Source organism: Oryctolagus cuniculus, chromosome 1 (assembly GCF_964237555.1).
Source record: "Oryctolagus cuniculus chromosome 1, mOryCun1.1, whole genome shotgun sequence".
Taxonomy (NCBI): Eukaryota; Metazoa; Chordata; class Mammalia; order Lagomorpha; family Leporidae; genus Oryctolagus; species Oryctolagus cuniculus.
Genome location: NC_091432.1, coordinates 135175036 through 135190179, shown reverse-complemented (window position 1 = coordinate 135190179; position 15144 = coordinate 135175036). Strand labels below are relative to the sequence as shown.

Here is a 15144-nt window from a genome sequence, read left to right as displayed (position 1 = left end):
GTCAGAACCGAATGTAACGCCCATGTACCTAGAATGAGCTGTTCATTACATCTCTCTTAGAGTAAAGACAATGCAATTGTCTTGTGGTACCCACGTGGGATTGGTCCCAGGAGTCCCACCCGAGATACCGAAGCCTGCAGTTGCTCCAGTCCCTTCTATAAAATGGTGTAGTATGTGCCTGAAACCTAGGCACATTCTCCCATACACTTTAGGTCATCTCTGCAGTGCTCACTCCACCCCATGACTGTACGTGCTGTGTAAGAGTCATTATGCTTCCTTGGGTAGGGAATAATGAGAAGGGGGAAAGTGTGCCCGTGTGCAGTACAGATGCAATTTCTTCCCTGAATATTTTCTATCCAGGGCTGGTTGAATCTGCTTCTGAGAATCTGTGGGTGTGGAGGTCTGTCTGCTCTCTGCATGTTCGCTCCCTTGTTGACAGGTGATGTTTATCATGGAGTAGTAGTCGAAAGGTGCAGAAAGATGCAGAGGGAAAAGTGAGTTCTCTGCTCTTCTTTCCGGCACATGTCACGCTCCCCGTTCTTAACCTTGCTTCTTGCACTTAATAACACGTCTCCGCTATCTTTCCACATCAGTGCCTGTGACACTGTATTCTGGTGTACGACCACGCCGTAATTCATTTTAACTAGCCCGTGCTGACGGCCACTGTTAGCAAGTCTTCACTAATGGAAGTCATGGCCTGGTGATTGTCCTGCACGTAGGTCATCTTTGCTCACGAGCTAAGACAGCCACAGCGTGTGTTGGTTGGGAGTTTCCCTGGGGGGCCGTCCACATATTTCCATCATGTAGTCTTGCGCATTTGTGGGCAAAGTCAAAGTGCTGTGCGTCTCCTTTGCGCAGATTCAGGCAGGAGAAAGAAGAACCGACTCCAAGCCCCTTTACGTCATCCCTCTCCCCACAGTCTCTTAACGAGCATGTCTGGTTCTGAAGCCAATTGAAGGGACTGAAAAGCACTAGAGAGAGCAGTGGGCAAGGATGAGCTTTTCCACGAACAGTGGACTGCACAAATACTTGAAGAGTCTCTCCCTTCCCGCTCTATGCGGCTGATGGAAAATATCAACAAAGGAGTTCTCAGAAACCATGAGAGAGAAGAGAGGCCTTAGGATCAACAAAAAGCTTACCTTGACCACTTGAGTCTTGAATGTGAGCTTTCAAAAAATTCCGTTTAGCAAAAGGAAAAAGGGCACTGCTACTTTCGAATGTAGCATTGGCTTGGTTTCTTCTTTCAACCAAAACATAGATTATCTTTTCCCCCAGAATACTGGGGAAAAAATGATTGCCCCAATAGCAAGGGTAGCTTTGCCAGGTTGGGTAAGTCTCTGCTGCAGAGCAGGGCCCAGTGACTCCTTGGAGCCTCCTGTAGTTCAATCTGTGAACCTGAAGCAGCACCTCTCAGCTGTTGGGTTAGAGCCAGAGGACCACATGCACACTTTACAAATTCACTTCCATCTTCTCACTGCCGGTGAAGGGACCAACCATCCACTCTCACTCTCCCGAGTGAGCATGATAACATCCCCATGAGGTGGTCAGAGCTGAGGCACAGCAGGCACATGCCACGGACGGACATGGACAGGAAGCTCCCATGACCTGAGAAGTTCCTTTTTTGGCCAGTGTAACTCCTTTTTTCACACTGAGCTATAATGAAGGGTCATCTGTGTGTAACTATGACCACCATCCAGGTGTAGAACATTTCCCATTGTGATTAAAAGGTGCCTGTGGCCCCTTGTGGTCAGAATTCCCCCTGACCACCTGCTGTCATGCAACCGATGATCTTGCTTTTGCTGTAAATCATTCTTGCTCGTTCCAGAGTTTATATAAGTGGACTCGTGTGGCATTCGTATGGCTCTATGTGTCATCTTCTATTTCTTACAAAGAGCATTTTATGTTATGGACATCCACAGTGGGTTCATCCATTCGACTTTTGGAGGGCACTTTAGTCATTTCTCGCATTGGGGCTATTATGCACAACATGGCTATAATATTCTTGTACAGTCTCTCTGTGGATACCTGCTTTTAGCTCACCTATAGAAAATTGCTGGGTCTCACGGGCAGTGGGTGTTAACTTAGGAAGAAAAACCCTACTGTTCTTCTAGTAGGCTGGGTCATTTACATATCTCCCAGAAATATTCCAGTTGTTTCACATTCTTGTCAACACTTAACATTGCCAGTCTTTTTAAATTTTAGCCAGTATGGTGGATAAGTAGTAACACTGCATTGCAATTTTAATTTACATTTCTTTGATAACTAATGATGCTGAACAGATTCTTGTATGTCATTGAATGTTTTCCTTTCTAAACAATTTTTTGAATTATTTATTTATTGAGAGCTAAATAGTTGCCATCCGCTGACTCATTCCCCAAAGGCACCTGCCACAGATGGGGCTGGGCAGAGGACAAAGCTTAGAGCCAGGAACTCCATCCAGGCTTCCTGAGTGGGTGCAGGAACCCACTGACTTGAGCCATCACCGCTACCTTATCAGGAAACTGAAGTCAGGAGCTAGAGCTGCGCGTATGAAACCCAGGAATCCCCACAACCTCTTCCCACCCTCCCCCCTTAAAATTCCAAGGGAGGGGTTGGCGTGTGGCGTAGTGGGCTAAAGCCTCCACCTGCAGTGCCAGCATCCCCTATGGCTGCCAGTTCAAGTACCGGCTGCTCCACTTCCAATCCAGCTCTCTGCTGTGGCCTGGGAAAGCAGTAGAAGATGGCCCAAGTCCTTGGGCCCCTGCACCTGCGTGGGAGACCCAGAAGAAGCTCCTGGCTCCTGGTTTCAGATAGGCACAGCTCCAGCCATTGTGGCCATTTGAGGAGTGAACCAGCGGATGGAAGACCTCTCTCTCTTTCTCTTTCTCTGCCCCTGCCTCTCTGTAACTCTGCCTTTTGGATAAATGAATAAATCTTTAAAAAAAAAAAAAAATTCCAGGGGATGTCAGGAAGTATCAGGTTAAGTCCATGTCATGTGTTGTGTCTTTCTTTGCCACTATTGATGCTTTAGTCAAAATATGAAGCTCACTACGATGTCTGCTTGACTTACGAGGTGGGGCCACATCTTGTGAGTCTCTGTCTATGCTTCCTTGCAGATCCGCGCCGAGACAATTGCCACGTACGCCCTCTGTGGATTCGCCAATATCGGTTCCCTAGGCATAGTGATTGGTGGACTCAGTAAGTGAAGAGAATGTTCTGCAGCTCCCAGAGGTGACCCAAACAGGGCTGAGAATCTGCATCTTGCTCTATAATGGTATCCACGTCAGGACAGAAAGGTCCTGCCACAATAGTAAACCCCCCAGGGGCTATTTTTGGTCCCAGCTCTGCAGTATAGCCTTCCAAAGTCAGCTAACTGGGGAAGAATTAGGTCCAATGTGCAACTGCTCCTCCCAGCCCAGGGGCGACAGAGATTTCACCAGGCGTGCTAATCCCAACAGGCTTATGCTGGCCTGCCTGGAGAAAGACTCGGAGGACACAATGGAAACCCCCTGGGTTTGTTTTTTAAAGATTTATTTATTTATTTGGAAGTTAGAGTTACACAGAGAGGAGAGGCAGAGAGAGAGAGAGAGAGAGAGAGAGAGAGAGGTCTTCCATTTGCTGGTTCACTCCCCAGATGGCCACAATAACCGGAGCTGTGCCAATCCAAAACCAGGAGCCAGGAGCTTCTTCTGGGTCTCCCACATGGGCACAGGGGCCCAAGGACTTGGGCCGTCTTCCACTGCTTTCCCAGGCCATAGCAGAGAGCTGGATCAGAAGTAGAGCAGCTGGGACTTGAACCGGTGCCCATATGGGATGCCAGCACTATAGGTGGTGGCTTTACCTGCTACGCCACAGCACTGGCCCCAAATGCCACGATTTATTAGTGATGTCTGCCGTGGCATAGAAATGTCTGGGGGCAGTTGGGTTGCAGATCAGCTCATCAGATGATCTCTTCTTGCAACCCATCCGACTTGCTATGCTCCAGGTACACTGTGAGCCCCTCGGGTGAACCTGAAGACACTAACGCAGAGCTTAGAAGCCTCTGAGCCCTTTGGTGTGGAAGAGTCTCTTCTTCCCTTCTTCCCACAGCAGACAGCTTCTCTGAGGCAGAGCTCATCGCTCAGCTCTTGAGCCCTGAACTTCCCAGCATCACGCTCACAACACCCCCTCCCATGTTCCCCAGCATCCATGGCTCCATCCAGGAAGCGTGACATCGCTGCTGGGGCAGTGAGAGCGCTGATCGCGGGGACCACCGCCTGCTTCATGACTGCCTGCATCGCAGGTACTGCGTCCATCCTTGGGGTGCTGGGTGCCTACAGGGAGACAGCCTCTGGGGGAGGCAGGGTCTCCAGCCTGCACTGGAGCCTAAGCTGCTGCAGAGAGCTGGGGGCCAGCACCGCTGAGCGGCATGTTGTGAAGTGAAATGTGTGAGATGGGGTGGAGGAGCATGGGACAGGAGGGTTCCGTGACTTCGTCGACCATGACCATCAAAGGCACTCTCTCCTGCCCTTAGGCATCCTGTCCGCCACTCCCGTAGACATCAACTGCCAGCACGCTTTAGAGAATGCCTTCAACTCCAGCTTGCCCAGTAGCACACCTGAAGTGGTAGCTTGTTGCCAAAGTCTGTGGACCAGGTATTGCCTTCTTTGCACTCCGTCATCATCAGTTCCAACCCAAAGACCCCACTCCCTTATTATCGCTTTCTATCTCTTTATTTAAAGATTGATTTATTTATTTGAAAGTCAGAGTTGCAGAAAGAGAGAAGGAGAGGTAGAGAGAGAGAGGTCTTCCATCCGCTGGGTCACTCCCCAGTTGGCCACTACGGCCGAGTTGCGCCAATCCGAAGCCAGGAGCCAGGAGCTTCTTCCAGGTCTCCTATGTGGGTGCAGGGGCCCAAGCACTTGGGTCATCTTCCACTGCTTTCCCAGGCCACAACTGTCTATCTCTTCATTTAAAGAAAGAACTTGTGCTACCGCTCTAACAGCCTTCCGCATTGACTTTTCTCTGCTAAGACTAGGAACTGTAAGACTCACTAGTGCTGCTTGGGTATTGCATTGGCCTACTTTGTGAAGTAAACCACCACCTAACCCTTGCAGACACTCGGACAAATTAAACTCTAGAGCACTGCTTTGCATTGGATGAAATCAAGACTGAGGGAGGCTATGCCCACTCAAGCAAAATGAGTGCAAACATGAAGTCTATCTGTCCACAAAGACCATGCCCTTCATGGCTACCCTCCTCTATCACAAATGGTGATAGGCTATGGTCTATTAGAGACTACCAGTAATGCATGCCACCACCCTCACCGTGCAGAATTCCATGTGCAAAACTATTCTTCCCACTCTATATGCCCTCATTAAGGTGCAAGTGTGTTGTAAGGATTGGTTCTGTCCTTGCTTTGTTCCAAGGGCGGGGGGGGTGTCCTTGAGGCCATCCAAAACGAGTTTGTTGGCTCCTCTGTCCTTAGCCCTAACCAGAATGTGAAGCAGGAAGTCAGTTTCCTGGCCTGTGCTATATTTTTTAATGTTTCAGCTTCTATCTACCTACTGTTTCCACCATCCAAGGCTTAACTGTTGCATTTCGTTTCCCACCAGCGCTGTTGCCAAGGGACCCGGTGAGGTCATCCCAGGAAGAAACTATAGCCTGTACGCTCTGAAGGGCTGCTGCAAATTGAACCCATTGACATTTAACTGCAGTTGGATCCCGAATACATTTTGAGCTCACACACCTCCCCCCAGAACTCTGAGCACTGGTGCTGAATTTCTCCTTTGGAGACAGAAGAAGGGTGGGTGGGGCGGGGGGAGGCTATGGGGCCTGGATTGATACTTTCAGTGGGGAATCAGTTTTAGCTGCATGGAAAGAAGAAAAAGAAGAGTACATCCTTCAGGGCTACACTATCTTCCTCCTCCCCTTCTGCCCACCCCCAGTCCATCCCTTCCCCCCTGAGAAGCCATCTCCAGTTCCAACAAGATTTTCTTAGCTTAGATTTTCAGAACATTTCATGAGAATACAGATGTAAATCGTGGCTTGCAACAGCTGGGCTGTGATTCAAGCACATCCTCATAACATCTAAGTGGCTGACTGCCAGCACCTCTCAGGTGAGATCACTCTGTATCCACCGTAGCTTACCTGAAACAGCCGGAACTTGCATTTCACAGGGAGAAATGGTCAACACCAGTCACCCTCAGGAAGTCCTGAAGAGGTCGTCGAATGCTTCAGGAGATCACACAGACCCTACCGAAACAAGGGTTTCAACTCCCCTTGCTTAAAGGGTTGTAACAGTCAGCGCAAGCTAAATTGGTCTGCAGTAACATACAGCCCCCAAACCTCAGCAGTTCACCAATTTCCTTTTCACTCCCATGCATGTTTGTGAAGCTTGACTTAGGCTGCACTCCACGTTTCTTCAATTTCAGAACCCTATATGGGGGCATATTGGTCTAAAGTTAGAAAGGGAGGCAGGCGGGGGCAGGTGGTGACAAAAACGTCTCCAGGAAGTCGCATCCTTAATTTACACTACGTCCCTATCAGCCAAGGCAGTCCTATGACAAGCACAGCGAGTGACCACTGATGAGTGACCACCTTGTCAGAGACAGGGCCGAGCAGCGTGATAGGTCACAGTGATACGTGATACCCACGTCTCCCTTCAAGGAGCCAACCTTCTGCGGCATAAGTCACGTGCAGATCCCATAATATCCCTGTGACAAGATGGGAAAACAGCAACTCTTCCGTCAAGTAGTCATGAAAAGAGCAGCTGAGAAAGACAAGTCCTGGCAGAGACCTGGAAACCTTCCGTTAATACTTCATTGGCCAGGAAGACGTTAGCATCAAACTTGCTTAATGGATCTCAGCATCTCAGAAGAAAATTCCAGAGTCGGTGGTGGAAATGTTTTTACTGCCCTTACTAGTGTGACAATCATGTGGAATAAAAAACTGAATCAAAGATGACTCAAAGATGACCTCAAGAAAAACATTCTGGGAAAAAAAAAGGTTTTGAAATACCTTAAGTAATTTATTTTGTTTATATTTTCCCTGGTGTCCATTCAGAAAAATAAATTTTTGTAAATCCATGGGAAACTATTTGATATTTTCTTTTTTGAAGAAGAAGGTTTGTGGCGAAGGGGAGGGAGCTAACTGCCCAAAGGACTCTTTTTCTGTGACGTATAATACTTGTGTACCAAACTGTATCCAGTTTCTGATCATTTGTATCGATTTTTCTTGAACCTCAGTCTACATTTTTCTAGTCTCGGAGCTCTGCCGTCAGGTTGCATAGCAGCCGATGACAAAATTTCTCGGGAGTGCCAGTTATTCAATGTTGGTTCTCTTCTGTGCTATGGCTACTATCTTCTCTGCAATCCCCCCCCCCCCTTTTTTTTAAGATCTTTTATTTATTTATTTGACAGGTAGAGTTACAGACAGTGAGAGAGACAGACAGAGAGAAAGGTCTTCCTTCTGTTGGTTCACTCTCCAAATGGCCGCCAAGGCTGGCGCTGCGCCGATCCGAAGACAGGAGCCAGGTGCTTCTTCCTGGTCTCCCATGCGGGTGCAGGGCCCAAGCACTTGGGCCATCCTTCACAGCCCTCCTGGGCCACAGCAGAGAGCTGGCCTGGAAGAGGAGTAACTGGGACTAGAACCAATGCCCATAGAGGATGCCGGCGCCACAGGCAGAGGATTAACCAAGTGAGCCACAGCACCGGCCCCTGCAATCCCTTTTAACTCTGCATCTTTCTCTTCCATTTTATTCCCAAGTATCTCTTCATAACAGAACCTCTCTGCTGCTCTCTTGCCCACTAATTTTTTTCAATATTTTATTTTTATGTATTTGAGAGGCAGAGTTAGAGAGAGAGAGAGAGAGACGGAGAGACTCAGAGAAAGGTCTTCCATCCACTGGTTCACTCCCCAAATAGCTGCAATGGCTGGAGCTGTGCCAATCTGAAGCCAGGAGCTTCTTCAAAGTCTCCCACACAGGTGCAGGGGCCCAAGGCCTTGGGCCATCTTCTGCTGTTTTCCCAGGCCATAGCAGAGAGCTAGATTGGAAGTGGAACAGCAGGGACTTGAACCAGAGCCCATATGGGATTCCTGCACTGCAGGCAGCAGCTTTACCCACTATGCCACAGCACCGGCTCCTGGCCAACTAATTTTTAAATTCTGTCTTTTGTCATTACTATTCTTGAATGTTTTGCAGCCCTCACTGAGACTTCTTCTTTTTTATTTTAAAGAAAACTTAATAATTTCTACCCTATTAACTTTTATAAAATACGTAGCTATTTGGAATAAAAATGAAGAATCAATACAGAAGCGTATATATGCACATGCACGGCTAAATGTCTTTCTCCCCATCCCGTTTGCCCTGGCTCTCTTTCCAGTACCACAGCCCTCAGACTGCCGTTGTTAACTGAGCAGGACACACGCATAGTGTTCTCCTTGGCTATGTGAACTTATACATATGCATATGGAGCATTCGTTATGCAAATCGGATAGTCAATTTACATATTACCTTCACATTCCTTCTTTTCAGTTGGTGATATTTCTACAAGTCATTCCTTCTAGTTCTAGCATCAAACCCTCCCCTCTTCCTTGTTTGTTGTGTGTGCACACACACCGGTATCTTTCTATGTAAATACGCTGGGTGAGGGAGGGAGTCAGTGTTTCCATTTCTTTCACCTGCTTCCCTCTCCCTATCCCCTTATCACCCCTGTGCTCAACACACACAGTGAACCCAGGTTAAATAACATGATACATGCATAGCTCCTGTCCCTCCTTTTTTTTTTTTTTTTTTTTTTTTTTCAAATTGAAACCATAGTTTACAAGCAGACACACCTACTGAGAATTGGGATGGGCAATTTTATGAACCTGGCATTACTGCCATTTCTATGCCGTTGATATTTCTTTTAGAATAATCTTTGTGGGGAGTTCTTCCATTCCACTGGCAAAATGTTTTTTTTTTTTTTTCAAAAGTTGTATTACAGCCTGTAGCATGCTATATATGTGTATTAATCAGGTTAGTCCACTGTGAACATATATTCACTGAGTTTGAGGCTTTGGGGTTTTTCTACTGTAAATTATACTTTGAGTTTACATATTGGTGCTTTTATTTTTCTATAGCAATCTTGTCTGCTAGAAATATAAATCCAGCATTACATATAGCTTTTTAAAGGTTTATTTATATTTATTTGGAAGACAGAGTTTCAGAGAGAGGTAGAGACAGAGAGAGTCTTCCATCTGCTGGTTCAGTCTCCAAATGGCTACAACGGCCAGAGCTGAGCAGATAGGAAGCCAGGAGCCAGGAGCTTCTTCCAGGTCTCCCACACGGGTGCAGGGGCCCAAGCACTTGGGCCATCCTCTACTGCTTTCCCAGGCCATAGCAGAGAGCTGGATCAGAAGAGGAGCCGCTGGGACTAGAACTGGCCCCCATATGGGATACCGGCACTTTAGGCCAGGGCGTTAACCTGCTGCGCTACCTTTTATAATTTATTCATAAATTTTTTGTTGATTTGAATGACAGAAACAGATAGAACTTTTAACCCTTCGGTCCCCAACTGCCCCTAGCAGTCAGGGCTGGGCCAGGCTGAAGCCAGAAGCCCAGAACTTAATCCAAGTCTCCCATGTAGGTGGCAGGGATTCAAGTACTTGAACCTTGGCTTGCTGCCTCCCAGGGTGCAGGAAGTTGGATCAGAAGTGGAGCCAGGACGCAAACCCAGGCCCTCCGATGTGGGACGCAGGTGTTCTAGACAGCATGTCCACCACTGGGCCAAATGCCCTCTCCTAGGTTACTTTGTGGAGCAACACGTTGTCTTCATTTTCACCAGCCTTGGGGGCGCTTGCTACCATGTTTTACTAGTCTGTCTCTGGGCTGTGTGTGTGATATTTCTTCTTAATCTCAGCATGTTCACTTAAGTCCTGATTCCTTTCCAATAGCATCCATTCTTGAACTGAGAAAGGCAGCCTTGGCTGTGAGAGGAGACAGCAGGACAGAGGGCCAGGCACACGAGCTGGAGAATGCTACAGGAGATTCTATGGCGGTGGAGCCCCTTGATGGAGGCTCACGATGCACGGGGACATGTTCACTTCCGTTTACAGACATCCAAGCTGGAGGGATGCTTGCCCCTCACGCTTTATCCTCCGCCCAAAATGAGCAACAGAAGTTTGCTCTACTACTTCTTGCTGAACTTGCTGTTTTCTATTGGTTTGCAAAAAGGTGAGGAGGTAGGGGGAGAAAGGTACTTCTCTTCTTAACCCAGGAAATATGGTTACAAACAAATTGTCAGGCCCTAGAGTGGCCTGGGGATCTCAGCCCAGAATAGATAGGGGTCATGGATATGGAGAATTTTCTTTGAATGTTTTTTTTACCTCCCTTGGTAAAACCAAAATATCCAAGCCGCTAGGTCTGAATGACAAGGTCTCTGTAACTACACAGATTACTAACAAGCAATCATTTTGCAAATGCTGCCACTTAATTGCTTTTATATTTGTGTGGTTTCATTAGGCTGGTAGGGCACTGTGAAGAGCTTAAGATGTGCACCTGCCTGGTAAGGCTGATTTCCAACTGCAGAACAATTTCAAAAATCAGGCGTGCTTGAGAGGAAGGTATCCAAGGCCAACAAGGACACGGTGTGCCAGGAAGCGTTAAACCACCCCAGTGTACTCGACTGAGGGACAGGGGGGTGATCACTCACATTTTAAACAAGTGGGGACACGGGACTTGAGGAAGAACGGTGTCTGGCACAGGTGCACCCTGCAGTGCTAATGAACCGTATGTTCCCGAGAAAGGCAACTTTTTATAGCCTGTTATTTAATGTTGGCGTAGCTCAGGCAGGAAGAAAAGTCAGCCCCTAACCATTCTTTTTCTAGCTCTAATGAAGACACGAGTGTGTGGTGAGTATCACATTTTCCTTTAGATCCCAAAGGCCTTGTGCCTGCACTCCCTCCCCACCCCCACCCCCACCCCCGGGGATGTACAGGGAATACTTTCTTTTTTTTTTTTTAAATTTAACAGATAGAGTTAGACAGAGAGACAGAGAGAAAGGTCTTCCTTCCGTTGGTTCACCCCCCAAATGTCCGCTACGGCCAGCGCTGCACCCATCCGAAGCCAAGAGCCGGATGCTTCTTCCTGGTCTCCCATGCGGGTGCAGGGCCCAAGCACTTGGGCCATCCTCCACTGCTTTCCCGGGTCACGGCAGAGAGCTGGACTGGAAGAGGAGCAACCAGGACTAGAACCCTGCGCCTATATGGGATGCCGGCACCGCAGGTGGAGGATTAACCAAGTGAGCCACGGCGCCGGCCCCCAGGGAATACTTTCAAGCACTGGGCACTAGTGGGCTTCTTCCTGGATGGCATTGTGGTACAGGGGTTAAGCTGCCATCTGTGACACCAGCATCTCATATGAGTGCCGGTTCCAGTCCCGGCTGCTCCATTTCCGATCCAGCTCCCTGCTAATGCACCTGGGAAAGCAGTGGAAAATGGCCTAAGTACTTGGGCCCCTGCGCTCACGTGGGAAACCCACATGGAGTTTTGGCTGCTGGCTTCTGCCTGGCCCAGCCCTGGTCATAGCAGCCATCTAGGGAGTGAATCCAGAAGATGAAATCTCTATTATGTACAAATTATTCTAAACAAGTAATAAATACATAAAATCTTTTTAAAAATTAGTGGGCTACTTGGCATTCTCCTTTCCAGAAACCCTGGAAATTAAACTCTACATCTACATCAACTCACCCCTTCCTGGTCACGATGCATTTTGGAAAATGGAAGACACAAGGCACCATGTTTGGAGTGGTGTAACACAGAACAGGGCTCAAATAACAATCGGGAAATGTAATTGACCGTGAGTTTCCCATGAGAAAGCAGGATTAGGAAAATAATGGAAGATTCGCAAACCATGCTAACATGCAGAATGAGGATCTGCAACCTGCACATCCTGGACGGGCTTCCAGTAAAAAAGCAAGACACAATGATTCAGACGCTGCCTGGGGGCTCTGCATCCCTGCTTCACCCCTAGCTCATCCGCTTCAGTTTCAGCTTCCTGCGAATGAGCGCTCTGGGAGGCAGCAGGAGACGACGGCTCAAGTACCTGGGTCCCTGGCACCCAGATTGAGGTGTTTTTTTTTTTTTTTAAGATTTATTTATTTTATTTGAAAGTCAGTGTTACACAGAAAGAAAGAGAGGCAGAGAGAGAGAGAAAGAGAGAGGTCTTCCATCCGCTGGTTCACACCCCAGTTGGCTGCAACAGCCAGAGCTGCGCTTATCGGAAGCCAGGAGCCAGGAGCTTCTTCCAGGTCTCCCACATGGGTGCAGAGACCCAAGGAGTTGGGCCATCTTCTACTGCTTTCCCAGGCATAGCAGAGAGCTGGATGGGAAGTGGAGCAGCGGGGACTCGATCCGGCAGCCATATGGGATGCCAGCACTGCAGGCGGCAGCTTTATCAGCTGTGCCGCAGCGCCGGCCCCCAGACTGAATTTCAATTTCCTGGCCTGGGCCCAGCCTGGCTCCAGCTGTTGCAGGCTGTTGTTGGAGGGTGATACAGTAGATCTTTCTCTTTCTGGTTGTCTTTCTCTCTGTGTGTATCTCTGTCTTTCAAAAAAAAAAAAAAAAAAGTGAAAATAAATAAAAATCCTTAAATAAGAGGACGAAAGAACGTTAGATCACTCAGAAATGCTTCACCCCTCTCATCCCCCAGTCAGGCAGAGCCATCGAACCCAGAGATTACGATGGCTGTAGGCAGACCTGGGACGGTGTTTCCTGATCTACTAGGAATCCCTTCAGCTACAGGGTACTTATCTCCCTAACTGCCCATGCGTCCATCCAGAATGGGGAACTCCAGTACCTAGAACATGGCTCATCTCCCTGGAATAGCTTCCTGGAATGTCCAGTCAACCTCACCCCCATCGCTGCAAGCAATATCTGATTTTCCTTCCCCTCCACAATAAGTGGTTCAGAAATGACTTCCTGTAAGTGGAAGTATACAAAGCAGGCTTCTTTACTTCTTGCTGTTCTCATTCAGGACAGCGTATATAAATTTTCTCAGGTGGCTCATTCTGTCCCTACTGCTGGGCTGATTGTCTATACCACATCTGTGTGTCCCTTCTACCTTTGCTGGACACGTGTGTTGTGTGCTGTTTTTGCAGAATACTTTGTTTATTTGGATGTTTTAAACAACTTGAAGCTTAGGAGCCCCAGGCGGAGAGCGCAGGGGTGACTCACCCACATGGGGCTTTGCTCCTGACTCTCCTCTTCTTTCTCTCATCGTCTTTACTTTCTCGTTCTGCACAGGGACTTAGAAGATGGTTGATTTCAGGCCACAGACTGGAAGGACGTGATGCCTGAGACGCCAAGGGGTGTTAACAGAAAAGCCAGAGCTCCATGAGGTCACCCACAGTTGAATAGAGGGTTGATTAGCTGGTGTCTGTGTCACATAACGGCACTTCACTGCATTTTGAAAAAAAAAAAATCACTTAACTCCGGTAAAAGTAGGACTGACATTAACATATGACCTCATATGGCTACAAGGGAGAAAGAAAAGAAAGGTGGAAACTGCTTGGTCGTTTGGGAGTATTATAACAGGTGCATAGTGAGCTCTGTGGGCTCCTAGATTTTGCCCCAAGCCGCTTGCAAGTTACACAGGCTGGTTCAACCGCTGAAAATTCTGTCACTCGGTTTATAATAAACTTAATTCCATGTATGGAAAAGGCTGGCCAGTTCTTGAAAACACTTCTAATCCTCATTCGAATTCACCCGTCCGAATGCCACCTGCAGCCTGTTGGGACAGGGACATCTCAAACAGTTGAGAGTTATTTTGTGCCTTGGTCCATGCAATCGTCAACGTCTGGCCCCGGAAAACAAGTTATCCTGGAAGGGAAGCAAACAGAAGGAAACAGTTCGTTCTTGGGTAGTGAGGAGAGCCCTGTGCCTTCAGCGAGGTCGGCTTGCATCCCTGTTTCCATAGCGACGGCCCACGGCGTCTCCCGCCAGCCAGAACGCACCGTGCTCGCTGGAGGCTGCAGCTGGAAAGAGAATTTTTTTCTCTCTCCCTCAAAAGCTATTGAAGTATTCAGAAAGAACCCAATCAACATTCCACTTAGAATTGGCAGAGAGAGGGCGTTCTTCTCTGTTCCTCTAGATATGAGGATGAAATTAATTTCCTAAATGCTTTCTCCCTCCTTCTGACCGGCAATACCAGGAACAGGCTTCAGGGGAGTTTTGTTCAGGCTATAGACACGAGAACCGTGCAGATGTCTGGGTAGTCTCCCCAGCCTCTGGCTGAGAGCCTGTGTGGGTCTGGGAGAAGGCAGAGATGGGAGCTCCCCCAGACCGCTTTGTCGTCCCTACAATTGTTAAGGACAGGCGACTTGGGATGGCAGTTTTGTCTCTACTCCTTTTCCGAATAGGTTTTCAAACATGTTTCATTGCAAATGTCATCATATTTGTTGTAGAAAAATATAGTCTTAAAAGGAAAATACTTTATTCATGTCTGATGACAAAACTATATATAAGGAGTGCTTATAATCTGTGGTGTATAGCGATTCACTGTGCGTGTGTGACACTTTTCAACCAAGTTCCCTACGGTGATGAATTTCGAGCCCCTTTACTATGTCATAAGCCATGAATCTTGTCACATATGCTTCTATACCATCAGCATCCAGCATATGGATGGATGCTCCACACTTTAACAGCCTCTGTGCTTGTCCAATCTGAATGCTTCCCACTTTTCATGATTGCTAACAAATGTGTAGTAAATGCCAGAGTCAGATCTTTCCACAAATTGTGAATGGTCCCCTGCAGGACACACACTGTGGTTGCATGTGGTTGGTGCCCTCTGGGTTTAAGTGTCAGTGGCTTGGTCCCCAGTGTGACAATATCGGCAGGTGAGGGGACTTGAAGAGGGGGAGTCAGTGGGAGGGACTTAGGTCATTGGAGATGTACCCTCAGCAGAGATAAACATAATTCTTGTGGGACCCCACACTGGTTCTCATGAGAGAGCTGTGCCTTCCTCTCACTCTCTGGCCCCTGCTCTGCCTGTGATCTGTTCCTCCACACACTCCTGCCATCACAAAGCCATGGAGCTGGTGCCATGCACTTGAACTCTACAGCTGTGAGCTAAGCAAACCTCTTTTCTTTATAGGGACTCCGACTCGGGTGTTTAGTTCCAGTGAGGGAAAACTAATAGAACTCCCC

The 15144-nt window shown here is 47.9% G+C and overlaps 1 protein-coding gene across 1 annotated transcript in view; it reads left to right on the top strand.

Moving 5' to 3' along the window:
• Positions 1 to 7053, top strand: part of SLC28A3 (solute carrier family 28 member 3) — an 86756-nt gene extending 79703 nt beyond the window's left edge. The window contains exons 16-19 of the mRNA XM_017350819.3: positions 3096 to 3177; positions 4163 to 4261; positions 4493 to 4613; positions 5574 to 7053. Of these exons, the coding sequence (XP_017206308.3) occupies positions 3096 to 3177; positions 4163 to 4261; positions 4493 to 4613; positions 5574 to 5697 (426 nt within the window). The 3' untranslated portion in view covers positions 5698 to 7053. The remainder of the gene's footprint in view (positions 1 to 3095; positions 3178 to 4162; positions 4262 to 4492; positions 4614 to 5573) is intronic.
• The last annotated feature ends 8091 nt before the right edge of the window (positions 7054 to 15144 follow it).